General features: G+C 43.3%; 2 protein-coding genes across 3 annotated transcripts in view; one reads left to right on the top strand and one right to left on the bottom strand.

Annotated features, from left to right (window-relative positions):
* TTC28 (tetratricopeptide repeat domain 28) overlaps positions 1-14,308 on the bottom strand; it is a 655,470-nt gene extending 641,162 nt beyond the window's left edge. The window contains exon 1 of the mRNA XM_089894637.1: positions 13,948-14,308. Within this exon, the coding sequence (XP_089750763.1) occupies positions 13,948-14,022 (75 nt within the window). The 5' untranslated portion in view covers positions 14,023-14,308. The remainder of the gene's footprint in view (positions 1-13,947) is intronic.
* Positions 1-15,891, top strand: part of HSCB (HscB mitochondrial iron-sulfur cluster cochaperone) — a 33,843-nt gene that overhangs the window by 10,882 nt on the left and 7,070 nt on the right. The window contains exon 6 of one of the 2 annotated variants that reach the window (XM_022550852.3): positions 3,066-14,328. The exons of the other annotated variant lie outside the window; for it this stretch is intronic. Coding sequence (XP_022406560.1) covers positions 3,066-3,157 — 92 coding nt within the window. The 3' untranslated portion in view covers positions 3,158-14,328. Of the gene's footprint in view, positions 1-3,065; positions 14,329-15,891 lie in introns of those variants that run through there. 2 annotated transcript variants of the gene reach the window in all.

The following is a 15,891-nucleotide window of genomic DNA, read 5'->3' on the forward strand; positions in this document are numbered from 1 at the left end:
TAAACCTACTCAGTTTAACATCTCTTTTTACAAGGTGAGAGAACAAATCCTTTGAGGTTTTCCAGGGGACCTCTCAGAAACTTAAAAGTCAGTTCAAAATCAAGAAGACTTTATTGGGCTTCCCTGGTGGCGCAGTGGTTGAGAGTCCGCCTGCCGATGCAGGGGACACGGGTTTGTGCCCCAGTCCGGGAAGATCCCACATGCCGCGGAGCAGCTAGGCCCGTGAGCCATGGCCGCTGAGCCTGCGCGTCCGGAGCCTGTGCTCCGCAACAGGAGAGGCCACAGCAGTGAGAGGCCCGTGTACCGCAAAAAAAAAAAAAAAAAATGTATGCTTGCGTTATATTTAATGTTAACAACTCTGAAGACATATCCATTTTATTAAACCAAGAACATCACACTAGTTTTATTTACCAAAGATTTACCCAAATTACATGGAATTGAAAACATTTGAGTTCGTTCTTATATTTCTGGAAGTTTTAGGAAGATTGAATTTATGTAAGTACTCATTTCTCTCTAAGCAAATTAGGATACAGTTCCTTCAAAGGATTTTATAAATTAATTTCATAATACCATCTGAAGGTAGGGAAATATATGTTTATGTATATGTATAGATACATAAATATACAAACAGATGCAAATAGATCTTACAGTTTTCATTTAAAAATTCTGCCATGAGTCAGGCACAAATAAGATAATACAAAACTCACTTTATGTGAGGTGATGGATGTTAACTAAACTTTTTGTGGTAATCATTTTGCAATATGTACATATATCAAATCATGTTATACACCTAAAACTAATATGACTTTATGTCAATTATATCTCAGTAAAACTGGGAAATTAAAGAAAAAAATTTTAACTCTCTAGTTTATATGGGTAGTTCTCATTTTTGCTCTATTTTATATATTTATCTGAATTGAGTTTCTGGCAGATGGAGCAAGTTTTAAAGGTTGCCTGCTCAACGTGAGTTGTAGAGGTTTTTTAAAGGTTTTTTTGGTTTGTTTGTTTGTTTTTTTGTTTTGGGGTGGGGTTTTTTTGCCCTGATACATAATCTTAGTGGAGTCTGTGGACTAAATATGTTTCCAGTTAGCTTTTTTTTTCTTTTCAGCTTCAGGTGGTTGCTTTCGGAGGTACCTGAGTCCCTTGCAAGCCCCTGATGGGGACAGGAGGCCCAAAAGTCCAGTGCTTGTAGGGAGTTGGGGGGCGGGAGTGGGAAGGGAAAGGTCTGGTAGGATGGACAGAGGGACTGAGGAGGTAGGGGCTTGAGGGGGGCATATCAAAGGATGCGAGAGAGTGGAAGGGAATATGGAAGGTGGTGAGAGGAGGGAGGAGGAGGCGAGAGGTCTTAAAGGAGCCAGTGTGGGGAATCTTAAGTCTCAAAGAAGCCAGAGAAATTCCAGTTTTTCCTAAGTACAGGTAGACCACGGAGGTACTGCGGGTTTGGTTCCAGACCACCACAAGAAAGTAAATATTGCAATAAAACAAGTCACATGAATTTTTTTTTTATTTCCCTGCATGTCAAAGTTTGTTTACACTAATTGTAGTCTATTAAGTGTGCAGTAGCATTATGTCTAATAAAACCAATTAATTAAAAAATACTTTATTGCTAAAAATTGCTAACCATCCTCTGAACCTTCAGTGAGTCATAATCTTTTAACCATGGCAACATCAAAGATCACTGATGACAGATCACCAGAACAAATATAATAATAATGAAAAAGTTTGAAAAATTGGGAGAATTACCAAAGTCTGACACAGGGACACGAAGTGAGCAAATGCTGTTGGGGAAATGTTATACATAGACTTGCTCAACACAGGGTTGCCACAAACCTTCAATTTGTAAAAAACGCAGTATCTGCAAAGCGTGATAAAACAAGATCTGCCTATAAAGTCACAGCAGCAAGAAAAGAGGTAGATCAAGCACCATGGTGACACGCAGTCAGTAGAAGTTCAAGAAGGAGGAGGACTGACAAGTTCCCATGGGAGGAGCAGGGTCAAATAGACCTCTCAAGGAGCCAGGAAAAAGAAAATGTCCAGCCCGGGAGTCAATCCCCACTCAAAACGAGGAGCTGGGGCTTCCCTGGTGGCTCAGTGGTTGAGAGTCTGCCTGCCGATGCAGGGGACACGGGTTCGTGCCCCGGTCCGGTAAGATCCCACATGCCGCGGAGCGGCTAGGCCCATGAGTCATGGCCACTGAGCCTGCGCGTCCAGAGCCTGTGCTCCGCAACAGGAGAGGCCACGACAGTGAGAGGCCCACATACAGAAAAAAAAAAAAAAAAAAAACGACCACTGCCTTCAAGCCCCTGGTAGGCCCTTTGTAATTGCATTCCCCTTCCATGGTAGCAACTATTCTCCTGAATTTTTGTACTAACCATTCCCTTGCTTTTCTTGGTAGTTTTAACCATATATAAATATAATGGTATATTATGTTATTACACATAAATCTAAGGGTTTCTCAACCTTGGTACTACCAACATTTTGGGCCAGATAATTCTTTGTCATGGGGGGCTGTCCTGTACACTGTAGGCTGTTTGGCAGCACCTCTGGCCTCTGCCCACTAGATGTCAGTGCCACCTCCCCAGGGTGACAACCAAAAACGTCTCCAGACATTGCCAAACATCCCCACAGGCGAGAAATCACCCGCAGTCAAGAACCACGGGTCTAAGGGCATCTTTCCAGAACTGCCAGCCTCCTGGGGGCAGCTCTGTATCGCAGCACCTGGCACAGAGGAAGCACCAGGTGCTTCCACATCCTCGTCAGGGTTAGACCACCATGTATGATAGGGGAAAACTCTTAAAACACAACTTAGTTATTGGGTATTGTCCTGAAGAAGAAGAGCAGCTTCTCATTTAAAGTCTGAATCCTGTGAAGAAGCATGCTTTTGCTCCCTTTGGTTAAGCCCTTTATCCCCTGAACAATCCAGATGTTTTCTCTTTCTCAAATCTGAGTAATTGATCAGCCTTCCAGAGCCCAGGGCTCAGCTTTGATCCAGCTGCCTTGGATAATAGAGTGATTTTATTCTTGCTTGAAATGAAGCCTCGCATTAATGTCTCTCTTTATTTCAGATGATTTTGAAAAAGCCAAGGAACTTTTAACAAAGATGAGATACTTTTCAAACGTTGAAGAAAAGATTAAGTTAAAGAAGATTCCCCTCTAATGGTTGCTAATTTTAAAGTTTTAAAAATAAAGTTCTTATATCTATTTCTTTTCTGGACTCTGCTGATTCAGAGTAGAGGTGTTTCAACCGCTTTGACCATCTTTCTTTTCTTTTTTTCTTTTTTTTTTGGCTATGTTGGGTCTTCGTTGCTGTGTGTGGGCTTTTCTCTAGTTGCAGTGAGCACGGCCTACTCTTCGTTGGCGGTGCACGGGCTTCTCATTGTCATGGCTTCTCTTTTTGCTGAACACGGGCTCTAGGCACGCAGGCTCAGTAGTTGTGGCTTGCGAGCTCTAGAGCTCAGCCTCAGTAGTTGTGGCACACAGGCTTAGTTGCTCCGCGGCATGCAATATCTTCCCGGGCCAGGGCTTGAACCCGTGTCCCTTGCATTGGCAGGCAGATTGTTAACCACTGCGCCACCAGGGAAGCCCGCTTTGACCATATTAATTAAACCTGTGGCTCAAGCATTAGTGGACTGCAAAGCTTGTCATGTCAGCAGAAGCACAGCCCAGCCAGGGTTTGAGTGATCGGTTCTTCATGGGATACTTGATATACCATGTTCCTCATCTAGACCTGTGGATGAGGAGGTGGAAATAAGGCCAACTCGAGGCCCTCGAGGGGAGGGGAGTTTTTCTGCAAAGGGCCAGTAGTAAATATTTTAGGCTTTGTGGGCCATACCACGTCTGTTGCAAATAAACTCTGCCCTTGTAGCACGTTATTTACTAAACAGGCAGTAGGCTAGATTTGACATGGGTTTGCCACCGTCTGCTGTAGAACCACATCTTCCTTCCAATGGCATGACGTTCACAAATAAAAGTCTTGTTAGTGTGTCCTTCAAGGAATTCTGTTTGGCAACCGTGCAAAGCTGCCTAAGGGTCTCTTTGGTCTACACTTAAATACATAAATGCATTTTATCTACATGAAATATAGATAATATTATCAAGAATTAGTCTGGGAACTTCCCTGGTGGTCCAGTGGTTAAGAATCCACCCGCCAATGTAGGGGACACGGGTTCGATCCCTGGTCGGGGAACTAAGATCTCACAAGCCGCGGGGCAACTAAGTCCGCATGCCGCAACGAAAGATCCCGCGTGCCTGTAACTAAGACCCAATACAGCCAAAAATAAAAGTTAGTTTTAAAAAGTTAATAACTGTTTTAAAAAAAAATGAATTAGTCTGGTATTAAACACTAACCACATGTTCAGCTCCACCTTGGTGGAGTGGAGCATTTTTAATTTATTCCTGAACAGCTGCTCTCCTGTCACCGGAAGCAGCTTCCCTTCCCTTTTTGGATCTTCGGAAATTCAGTTGGAAGTTCTTGATTCACTTCCAGAAGAAAAAAAAAAAATTTTTTTAAGTCTCTGGATCAAGGAAGATTAAAATAGAAAATTCGTATTAAAAATTCTGAGAAACAGCATTCAAATTCTTAGAGAGAATTGCTTGTTTATAAGTGAAAAAATTCAGGGTTCTGAACCAAGGTTTAAATACTACTCCTAGAGCTTTGCATCCTCCCTTGTCATTGTCTAAGAATTTATATCTTGTGAATCCTGATCCAGTTATACTCAGTTAACATTTCAGGATTTATGGATCTTCTGAAGGCAGATGAACCACAGCAGCTGTCTGGCTTAATGGTACTGGGGAATATCAGTACAATCTCCAGCCCCCTCACAGTTTACAAGAAGAGCGAGTTACTTGTCTGAACACACACAGGGAGTCCTTTAAGTAAATAATTACAAAGCAAGCAAATGTCCTGATTAGTTTGGGTGTTTCTGAAAAGAAGGAGAAAATGAAAGTAGTGTTTGAAATATGCCTGTAGACATTCTTCCATCCTTCGGAACAAAGATCAAAACCGAAACAATCTGACCACAAAAAGAAATCAGATAAACAAATTTGCTTCAAACAACATCTTTGGAGGAACTTCAAAGAAACTTTCCCTTACCTGTTGCCATCAGCTGGAAAGGCCACTGGACCTCCCAGCAAACCATTTCTTTTATTTTCTTTTTCTTTTTGGCCGCACAGCATGGCATGTGGGACCTTAGTTGCTAGACCAGGGATCGAACCCATGCCCCCTGCATTGGAAGCATGGAGTCTTAACCACTGGACCGCCAAGGAAGTCCTAAGCAAACATTTCTGATTGGGGGAATAAATTTGAAAGACTTTATTTCTGAGACATGGCTTCTGAGTCAGTGGAATTACTTATTTTTCCCCTCTCTTCCAAATTCTTTCCCTTTTAGTCTAAACTCCAAGGTTAGCTGGACTTCTAAATCCAGAAGCCCTTTCAAGTGTTCCCTGACAAAGCCCTACGGGAGGGACGCTTCTAGACCTCTGAAAGGTTAGCAGCCCTATTTGGGTTAAAGTTTCTGACTGAGTTAAGGAAATTAAGCACCTACCTCCTAACCCCACATCGTTCTTGCACCAGAACAAGTCGGAAGTTTTGACTAATTTGTGACTGCTCCAGCGTCAAATAGGCCTAGTGTTATGGACTGAATGTGTCCCCCTCAAAATTCATATGTTGAATCCCTAACCTCCAGTGTGGCTGTATTTGGAGATGGTGCCTCTAGGGAAGTAATTAAGGATAAATGAGGTTGTACACGTGAAGCCCTGGTTTTGTAGATTAGTGTCCTTATAAGAAAAGACACCCTTGCTCAGGCTTCTCACACTCATGCACCAGGGAAAGGCCCTTTGAGAAAGCCAGGGAGACACCTACCATCTACAAACCAGGAAGAGACTCCTCAACGGATAGTGAAACTGACCCTGACAGCACCTTGATCTTGGACTTCCAGCTTCCAGACTGTGAGAAAATTAATTTATGTTGTTTAAGACACCCAATCTGTGGTATTTTGTTACGGCAGCCTGAGCAGACTACTATACCTGGGGTTTTTTGTTTATTTGTTTGTTTATTTTATTTATTTTATTTTTGACTGCGTTAGGTCTTCGTTGCTGCACACGGGCTTTTCTCTGGTTGCAGTGAGCGGGGGCTATTCATTGCAGTGCGCGGGCTTCTCATTGTGATGGCTTCTCTTGTTGCGGAGCACAGGCTCTAGGTGTATGGGCTTCAGTAGTTGTGGCATGCAGGCTCTGTAGTTGGGGCACACGGGCTTAGTTGCTCCACGGCATGTGGGATATTCCTGGACCAGGGCTCAAACCTGTGTCCCCTGCGTTGGCAGGCGGATTCTTAACCACTGTGCCACCAGGGAAGCCCCTACACCTGGTTTTGAATTACAGCTCTGCCACTAATCTGCTATAAGTCCATAATTGTGCTAAGCTTCATTTCCTCATCTTTAAAATGGTGATAATAATAATAGTAACACACTCACAGGGTCATTGTGAAGATTAAATGGAATAAATTATGCAAATTGTTTAGCCCAGTGCATGGCACATAAGCACTCAAGTGTGAATTTTTAAATGGTAATGACTACTTTTGTTTTTATTTTGGCAACAAAGTCATGTCTTTTACTGCAGAGTAAATATTCACCTTTCAACAAAGTTTCAAGCACCTACTTTGTGTAAGAGAATGCTCTAACCTGAGAGAGTAACAGAACAGTGAGATGCTTCCTGTCTATTTGGGGAGAAGACTTCTACACCAATAACCAAAACAATGATAAAAGTTCCCATTTGCTGTGCACTAACTGTGTGTCAGGCACTATGGGCAGTACTTTGCATGATTCCATCAAAGTAAACCCAATTCCACCAAAGTAAACCCAATTCTTCATTTTACAGATGAAGAAGCAAGCTCCCAGAAGGTAAGAGAGTCAAGAGCAGGGATTCAAACCCAGGCCTTGTCTGCAAAGCCTCTGCTCTTAGGGAAGCTGAACCGGCCGAGATTAAGTACCAGCCAAGGGGACTAAACAGTCTTTACAAGAGGGGCTCCATGCCAAGCCAAAGCAGGATTTGATCCAAGTCTCTGTTTCCAAAGTTTGCACATACAGTTTCACTGGGCACAGGGAAAGATCACTCCCAGGTGTGGTAACCAGGGAAGAAGTCTTCAGGGAAGAGGGGAAATGGCATCCAGACAAGCAGAGAGAGCCTGTCAGGTGTCCCCAAGACCACCCCCAGTTTCAACGACTCAAGGGGAGAGCCCACAGGACTGGGTACATAGTCCTCATGGCTATGATTTATTACAGCAAAAGGACACAAAGTTAAATCAACAAAGAGAAAAGGCACATGGGGTGAAGTCTGACGGAAACCAGGCACAAGCTTCCAAGGCTCCTTTCCCTAGTGGAATCACAGAGAGCACACTTAATTCCCCGGCAACAAGTTGTGACAACACGTGTGAAAATGCTGTCTGCAAGGGAGGGAAGCTTGTTAGAAACTCAGTACCCAGAGTTTTTCTTTGGTGCCGGTCACATAAGCACTCTTTGTCTAGCATGTGCCAAAATTCCAGACTCCAAGAAAGAAAACAGGTACTCAGCATAAATTACATTGTTTGTACAAACAATTTAGGCAGAGTGAGCCACTCTTATCAGTTCTGGAAATAGGGAAACCCTCCCCAAATCCAAGTTCCCAGACACCAGCCAAGGGCCAACCTTGTAAGCAGGACTTTATAAGGATGTGCAATCTTGCGGGTGCTGGGTTAACTCTTTTCTGCACAGAAGTCAAGGGGCGGTCCTGTCACAGGTGAGGGAATTATATAACAAGGAATCTATAATCAGAGAGGAAAGCACCTCCATTGCAAAAGGGCTTTTTCCTGTCTCCGTGGCCTCCACCAGGCAAAGAGAAAGATGCTGCTGAGTGGACAAAGCAGTCGTGACACGTAGTGTGTTCAGCAGCAAGTGACAAATAGCTGCAGCAGACTCAGACCTAAAGCTTTGCTTTGACAAAGAATTCCTTTGGTCCTGTCACTTTTGATAACATGTTGGATATATCAGATGTGGCCAGATGAAAAAATAAAGAGAAGACACCATCTTTTCCTTTCTAGGTATCACTGTTGGGAGGCAAGAGAGACTCAGCAGAGTTCAGAGGGGTGAGGGCTCCAGGGAGGAAACACACACGGGTGATGGTGGCGGAAGTGGCTGCTATCAGAGAGGGGTGAGATCTTTGAAGAATTGCGAGCACACGCCCCATCTCAAAGCTGGGGATGAGGCGGAAGATGCTACTCAACCCTGGTAATTGCTGCCATGGCGAGATTCAGACATGGTGTTGACAATCTCTGGATTGTTTCAAGAGAAGCTGGAACTGGGATTTTAACAGGAAATTTCCCTGGGGCTGCCCATGGAAACACCAAGAAAGAGCTAAGTCAGCTGGGGAAAGGAGAGAGGTGAGAAAGGGCTGCAGAGGAAGTGATATGAGAGCAGTAGGGTAAAAAATGAGACCGTTCACCCAGTGAACCAAGGAAGGAAGAAGTTAGGTTACAAATTATATTTGAGATACTGCAGATTTCAGAGAATCAGACAGAATTGGTTTTTGTATCTGGTAGTTCCTCTTACTGTATGACCTTGAGCAGTTAAGTTCTCTAGGTTTCATTTTTCTCACCTGTAAGACAAGGATAACCATAGCACCAACCTCAATCATGACGAAGTACAGATCTGACATCAGGAGGGAAGAGAATATAAAATAATGCACACAAAGTGCTCAGCACAAGGGCCTGGCAGTACTCTCAGCAAATATTAGTGGGAAGCATAGAATGAGATGGGGGCAGAGAGGAGGGGTCCCTAACCTTGACCAGTGAGCTAAATCTTGAAGGATTAGAGGCATTTGCATTTTCAAGTAGGTTAGCAGGAGAAATGGCATGCATGCAAGTAAAGAAGAATCTTACTGCAACAGGGTGAGGGTGGGAGTGGGAAGGGGTAAAGATGCTGTTGAGAAGGAGGCAGCCAGATCAGGGGAAGCAGTGTAGACATTGGAGTAAAGGAGACCCATCTGGGGACTTCGGTAGAGTTGAGAGCTGATGGTTCCTTAACGAAGGAAGCATTATGGTAAGGGGACAGATTCAACAGCATTCTAGGAGATGGGACCATTAGGACTCGGCAGCTAATAGGGCTCTGATGAGGGCTGAGTCAAGGGGACTCAAGTGTCTGGTGTGAGGACTGGGGGGATGGAGAGACCTTGACCCAGAAAGAGGGGCTGCAGCTTGCGGTGGCGGGGGGGGGCGCTGAGCTCCACTTGGGCAGGTTGTATTTGTGACCTTGGAACTTCCTATAGATGTTCGATAGGCACCTGGAGGATGGCTTACAGCTGAGGAAGACTGTCTGGGCAGGAGACACAGATCTGGTGGGTGGGCATTTAATAAGCACGCTACACTGCGCTTCTTACTGAATCCTCAAATGGGCCCTTTCAGGCAAGAACTATCATCCCCATTTCATGGATGGAGAAACTAAGGCTTTGAAGAGCAGAGTAGCTCTTCCAAGTTCACATAGTAATAGTCTGGGGGAAAATCAAACTCGGGTCGCTAATTTCAGAAAATGGGCAGCTGGTACACAGTGTAGGTTTGGGAAGATGAAAAAGTTCTGAAGGTGGATGGTGGTGACGGTTGCACAACACGAATGTGCTTAATGCCACTGAATTGTGCACTTAAAATTGTACATTTAAAAAGGGTCAAAATGGTAAATTTTATGTTATATATATTTTACCACAATAAAAAAAAAAGAAAGAAGGAAAAGTGGTCCTGACCACCAATTATATTGCAAGTGTTGGCTGAGGAGCCATCATTTCCCTCTACGCTGTTTTTATAATGTTTGCTTTCATCCCTGTGATAATATTTTCTATTTTGTCTGGCTTCCTTAGTTTCAAATTCTCAGAGGAGAGGAAACCTCACTATAACACCTATGGATCTCTTAGTCACAAGAGTTACCAAATTCCCTAGGAAATTTGGTATATATTAGGTATACATATATATATTAGAAAAAAATAGCACATACCAGTAACAAGCAAGGTAGTTTGTAACACACACTGACCTAAGCCAACTCGGTCATGCATAACTATAGGGTTCCTTTCAGTAAATGTCAGAAACCACCAAGACTATGAGATAGGTGAGGTTGGCTATTCCCCCACTACCTTTCTACTGGGTTTGTTTTTTTAAAAAGTTGCATTTAGATATATATACCCTGAAGCTCACCCATGCAAAGTGTACAATTCAATGGTTTTTAGCCTATGGAGCTGTGCAACCATCACCAGGATCTAATTTTCTTTTTTTAAATTAATTTCTTTATTTACTTATTTTTGCCTACACTGGGTCTTTGTTGCTATGCGTGGGCTTTCTCTAGTTGCAGCAGGCGGGGGCTACTCTTCGCTGAGGTGCGCTGGCTTCTCATTGCAGTGGCTTCTCTTGTTGTGGAGCATGGGCTCTAGGTGTGAGGGCTTCAGTTGTTGTGGCATGTGGTCTCAGTAGTTGTGGTGCACAGGCTTAGTTGCTCCTCGGCATGTTGGATCTCCCCAGACCAGGGCTCGAACCCGTGTCCCCTGCATTGGCAGGCGGATTCATAACCACTGTGCCACCAGGGAAGTCCAGGATCTAATTTTGAAACATTTTTGTCATCTCAAAAAGGAGTTTGTACCTTTCCCAACCCACCTCCCCTTCCCCTCCCCACTGCCTTCCCTAGGCAAATAATAATCTGTAGATTTGCCTAGTCTGGACATTTCACATGATGGATAAATGGTCATTTGTGACTGACTTCTTTCACTTAGCATAAATGTACACGTTTATATATGGGCATATATTTTATTTTTCTTGGGCATATGCCTAGGAGTAGAATTTTATATGGTAACCCTGTGTTTAGTCTGTTGAGGAATTGCCAAACTGTTTTCCAAAGTGGTTGCACCCTTTACAATCTCACCAGCAGTGTATGAAGGTTCCAATTTCTCCACACTCTTGTAAACTCTTGTTATTGTCTGTCTTTTTAATTTTAGCCATCCTGGTAGGTATAAAGTGGTATCTCGTTGTCTTGATTTGCATTCCTGACTAATGTTGTTGAACATATTTTCATGTACCTACTAGCCATTTGTAAATCTTTTTTGAAGAAATGTCAATTCACATCCTTTGCCCATTTTAAAACTGGGTTATCTTTTTATTTATTTATTGGCTGCGTCAGGTCTTAATTGTGACACACAGACTCTTCATTGTGGTGCACGGGCTTCTCTCTAATTGTGGTGCTCGGGCTTAGTTGCCCCGTGGCATGTTAGTTCCCCGACCAGGGGTCGAACTGGCGTCCCCTGCATTTTAAGGTGGATTCTTAACTGCTGGGCTACCAGGGAAGTCCCTGGGTTGTCTTTTTATTGCTGAGTTGTAAGAATTTTTTTTATGTTTTCTGGATACAAGTCCCTTATTGGATATATGACTTGCAAATATTTTCTCCCATTTTGTGAACCATCTTTTCACTTTCTTGATGATATCCTTTGAACCACATTTTTTTTTAATTTTGATGAAGCCCAACTTATAAATCTTTTCTTATCCTTTTGGTGTCATATCTAAGAAGCCATTACCTTACCCAAGGTCACAAATATTTACTTCTAAATATTCTCCTCCATTTTGAGTTAATTTTTATGTATGATGTGAAGCAGGGGTCCAACCTCGCTCTTGCAAGTGACTATCCAATTGTCCCCAAATCATTGTTGAACAGTCCATCCCCCCCACGTTGAATTGTCTTGGCACCCTTGTTTAAAATTAACTGATCATAAATGTAGTACATTTCTGCATTCTGAATTCTATTCTGTAGATCCATATGTCTATCCTTATACCAGTCCCCCACTGTTTTGAAATTGGAAAGTGTGTTGACAAGCTGGAGCCGGTGTATTGAATTAAGAATATGCAGATTATGACCTGCTGAATAAGGGGGCACAAACCACCCACTTGGGATCCCCAGGTAGTTCCCTCAGCATCCGAGCTCCCACTTTGGAAAGTGAAACCCACAGGGTGATTTTGATTAAAGGCAAAGTTTCAATATACCCACACAAAGGAAGTAAAGTCACAAGAATTTTTACTTACAGATCCCAGAAAGGGAGGTGGTTTACAATGAGCTGGGGGAAGGGCAGTCCTCCATCCCAGGTCAGGAGTAAGCAGGAGATAGAGAGCAGGGTAGTAAGCACCTATTACTTATTAGGTAGTTGGGGCGGAGGTGATTAACTTTTTACAGGCTTAACTCTCAAGTGGTTACTTTAAGAGGTGCCCTGGGGAAAGCAAAGTGGGAACTTAGCAGTGGGGATGCTAAACTCAAGTCCTTATCTAGATGTTCAGACTCTGGATGTGAGCAAGGTTATCACATTGTAAAATGCCTGGGCAGCAGCTCAGAACTCTGTGTGTTTTTCTCATCACAGAAAAGAGGTTGAATGCACCAACTTTGTTCTTCTTTTTTAAGATCATTTGGCTTTCTGGGTCCCTTGCTATTCTGACACCAGTGCAATACTGCAGTGTAATTCTGACACTAACCACCTACAGTTAGCATCAGACTCCACAAGTTTAAGGGCACAGGATTAGGTCAAACAAGATTTCCCTTATTTCAGATGCCAGCATCACATGGGGTCCTCAGGCCACCTATACTTATGACAGACCAGCTACAAATCCAGGAGGTTCCCGTGACACCTCTTAGGTTCAATAATTCACTAGAATGATTCACAGAACTGAGGGAAAAGTTATGTTTATGATGACAGTTGCATTGTAAAGCATACAAATGAAGTGACACATAGTACAAGGTATGGTAGGGTCCTGAGTGCAGAGTTTCCATGACCTCTCCCCATGGATTCAGGGTGTTTCACCCCCCCAGTATATCAATGTGTTCACCAATCAGAAAGCTCCAATGAGCTTTGGTGTCCAGAGTTTTTATTGGGGTTTTATTGTGCAAATATTATTGATTGAATCATTGGCAGTGTGGTTGGATTCAATCTTCAGTCTCCCTCCTCTCCCTGGGGGCTGGGCTGGCTCAAAGCCACAATTCTCTAATCACGTGGGTAGTCTGTTTGGTGACCAGCCCCCATCTGGAGTCACCTCATTCATTAGCATAAACTCAGTAGTGATCTGAGGAGCTCATGAATAACACACACACCTATCACTCAAGAAATTCCAAGGGTTTAGAATCTCCCTCCAGGAACCAAAGACCAAATTCTTTTTTTTAATTAATTAATTAATTAATTTACTTTTGGCTGTGTTGGGTCTTTGTTACTGCACATGGGCTTTCTCTAGTTGCAGCGAGTGGGGGCTACTCTTCGTTACAGTGTGCAGGCTTCTCATTGCAGTGGTTTCTCTGTTGCGGAGCACAGGCTCTAGGTGTGTAGGCTTCAGTCGTTGTGGCACACGGGCTCCATAGCTGTGGCTTTCATGCTGTAGAGCACAGGCTCAGTAGTTGTGGTGCACGGGCTTAGTTGCTCCGCAGCATGTGAGATCTTCCTGGACCAGTGCTCAAACCCATGTCACCTGCACTGGCAGGCGGATTCTTAACCACTGCGCCACCAGGGAAGTCCTAAGTATTTTTCTATATTATCTGAATAGTCAAAATTTATAACAGGGTTGGAACTATGTTAAGTAATTGTATGTGGCTGATCATAATACTCCATCTAAAATATCTGTGCAAAAAAGAGATGTCCAAAACCTATAGAAATAACTAGAACGCATCCTATCAATAAACTGAGTGAAAAAAAATTATATCTCAAACATACAGGAAAAGAGTTAAACTTAGACATGGAAAGCATATTTCCAAAGCATAAAAAAAAGAAGCTATTCACTAGTGTGCCAGCTCAGTGAAGCCATTCCACATCTTGCTGAAGTACAGACTATTAAAAAATTAATAACTGTACTCAGTCAATAAAGTTTACATTAAAATAAGAAATAAGCACAAAAGATTCTGTGAAAGTAAATGAAATTTCTACCTTTGGCCATTTGGGATTGAGAAGTCGGGCTTTGATTGCATCGTCCAGTGCCTTGTCATACTGCTGGATTTTCATATAGGCTGCAGATCTATTGCTGTATAAGATGCAGTTCTGAGGGTCAACAGCTAGGGCTTCATTGTACAGAACAATAGCTGTGTGGAAATCTCCATCATGACAGGCCTGATTACTCTGACGAACTTTCTCAACAAATTCAGCTTTGCTCAGCACTGGTCCATCAGGACTTCTCTGGCCAATAGTCTTAGCACCAAAGAGAGGAATCTACAAACAAAGAAACTTAGTGAGACAAAGTTTAGATAATCCAGAGAGGTTCCTTGTCTGAATTACAAGAGATCATGGACATTCTTCACAGTCTGCTTTATATATATATATATATATATATATATATATATATATATTTTTTTTTTTTTTTTTTTTTTTTTGGTGGTACGCGGGCCTCTCACTGTTGTGGCCTCTCCCGTTGCGGAGCACAGGCTCCAGAGGCACAGGCTCAGTGGCCATGGCTCACGGGCCCAGCCGCTCCATGGCATGTGGGATATTCCCAGACCGGGGCACGAACCCGCGTCCCCTGCCTTAGCAGGTGGACTCCCAACCATTGTGCCACCAGGGAAGCCTTGCTTTATATTATAGTTAACTTTTGTGCTGTGAAAGACAATAAACTTTCCAAGAAGCAGCCAACATAGTACCTTAAATACAAATGTATCACTATATATGTATGTGTGTTCACATATGTACATATAGTTATAAACATACATATTTATACATGTATATTTTGATTGAGAGAATGAATGAATAATTGCAAAAATGTACTCAGGCTTTTCCTTGGCAATTTAAAGTTATACTAAGAAAAAAACCAAAAGGGACTTCCCTGGTGGCGTAGTGGTTAAAAATCTGCCTGCCACAGTGGTTAAGAATCCCCCTACCAAGGCAGGGGACACGGGTTCAATCCCTGGTCCAGGAAGATCCCACATGCCATGGAGCAACTAAGCCCATGCACCACAAGTTCTGAGACTGTGCTCTAGAGCCCGTGAGCCACAGCTACTGAAGCCCACGTGCCTAGAGCCCATGCTCCGCAACAAGAGAAGCCACTGCAATAAGCCCGTGAACCGCAATGATGCAATGAGAAGCCCCTGCTTGCCACAACTAGAGAAGGCCCACGCAGCAACAAAGACCTAATGCAGCCATTAAAAAAATTAATTAAGTAATTAATTAAAAATAAAATCTGCCTGCTAATACAGGGGACACAGATTTGAGCCCTGGTCCAGGAAGATCCCACATGCCGTGGAGCAACTACTGAGCACCACAACTACTGAGCCCGTGTTCTAGAGCCCACGAGCCACAACTACTGAGCCTGCGTTCTAGAGCCCATGAACCACAACTACTGAGCCTGCTTACCACAACTGCTGAAGCCCGCGCACCTAGAGCCCAGCTCTGCAACAAGAGAAGCGACTGCTATGAGAAGCCCGTGCTCCACAACGAAGAGTAGCCCCTGCTCACCACAACTAGAGAAAGCCCATGCACAGCAGCGAAGATCCAACACAGCCAAAAATAAATAAATAAGTTTAGAAAAAAAGAAACAAACCAAAATACAAACCTGTGCAGAAAATATGATTTCAATTATGTGAAGATGGTTGCACTTAAGAAATTAATGAAAGGGACAAGATCAAAATATTAACTATGCTGAAGACCTAAATAAACGTTTCTCCAAAGAAGACATACAGATGACCAAGAGGCACATGAAAAGATGCTCAACATCACTAATTATTAGAGAAATGCAAGTCAAAACTACAATGAGGTATCACCTCACACCGGTCAGAATAGCCATCATCAAAAAATCTACAAACAGGGACTTCCCTGGTGGCGCAGTGGTTACGAATCCACCTGCCACTGCAGGGGACACGGGTTCGAGCCCGGGTTCGAGCCCTG

The sequence above is a fragment of the Delphinapterus leucas genome, chromosome 14, assembly GCF_059928025.1.
Source record: "Delphinapterus leucas isolate spDelLeu-1000000601 "Yukka" chromosome 14, BTC_Dleu_Yukka2, whole genome shotgun sequence".
Classification (NCBI taxonomy): Eukaryota; Metazoa; Chordata; class Mammalia; order Artiodactyla; family Monodontidae; genus Delphinapterus; species Delphinapterus leucas.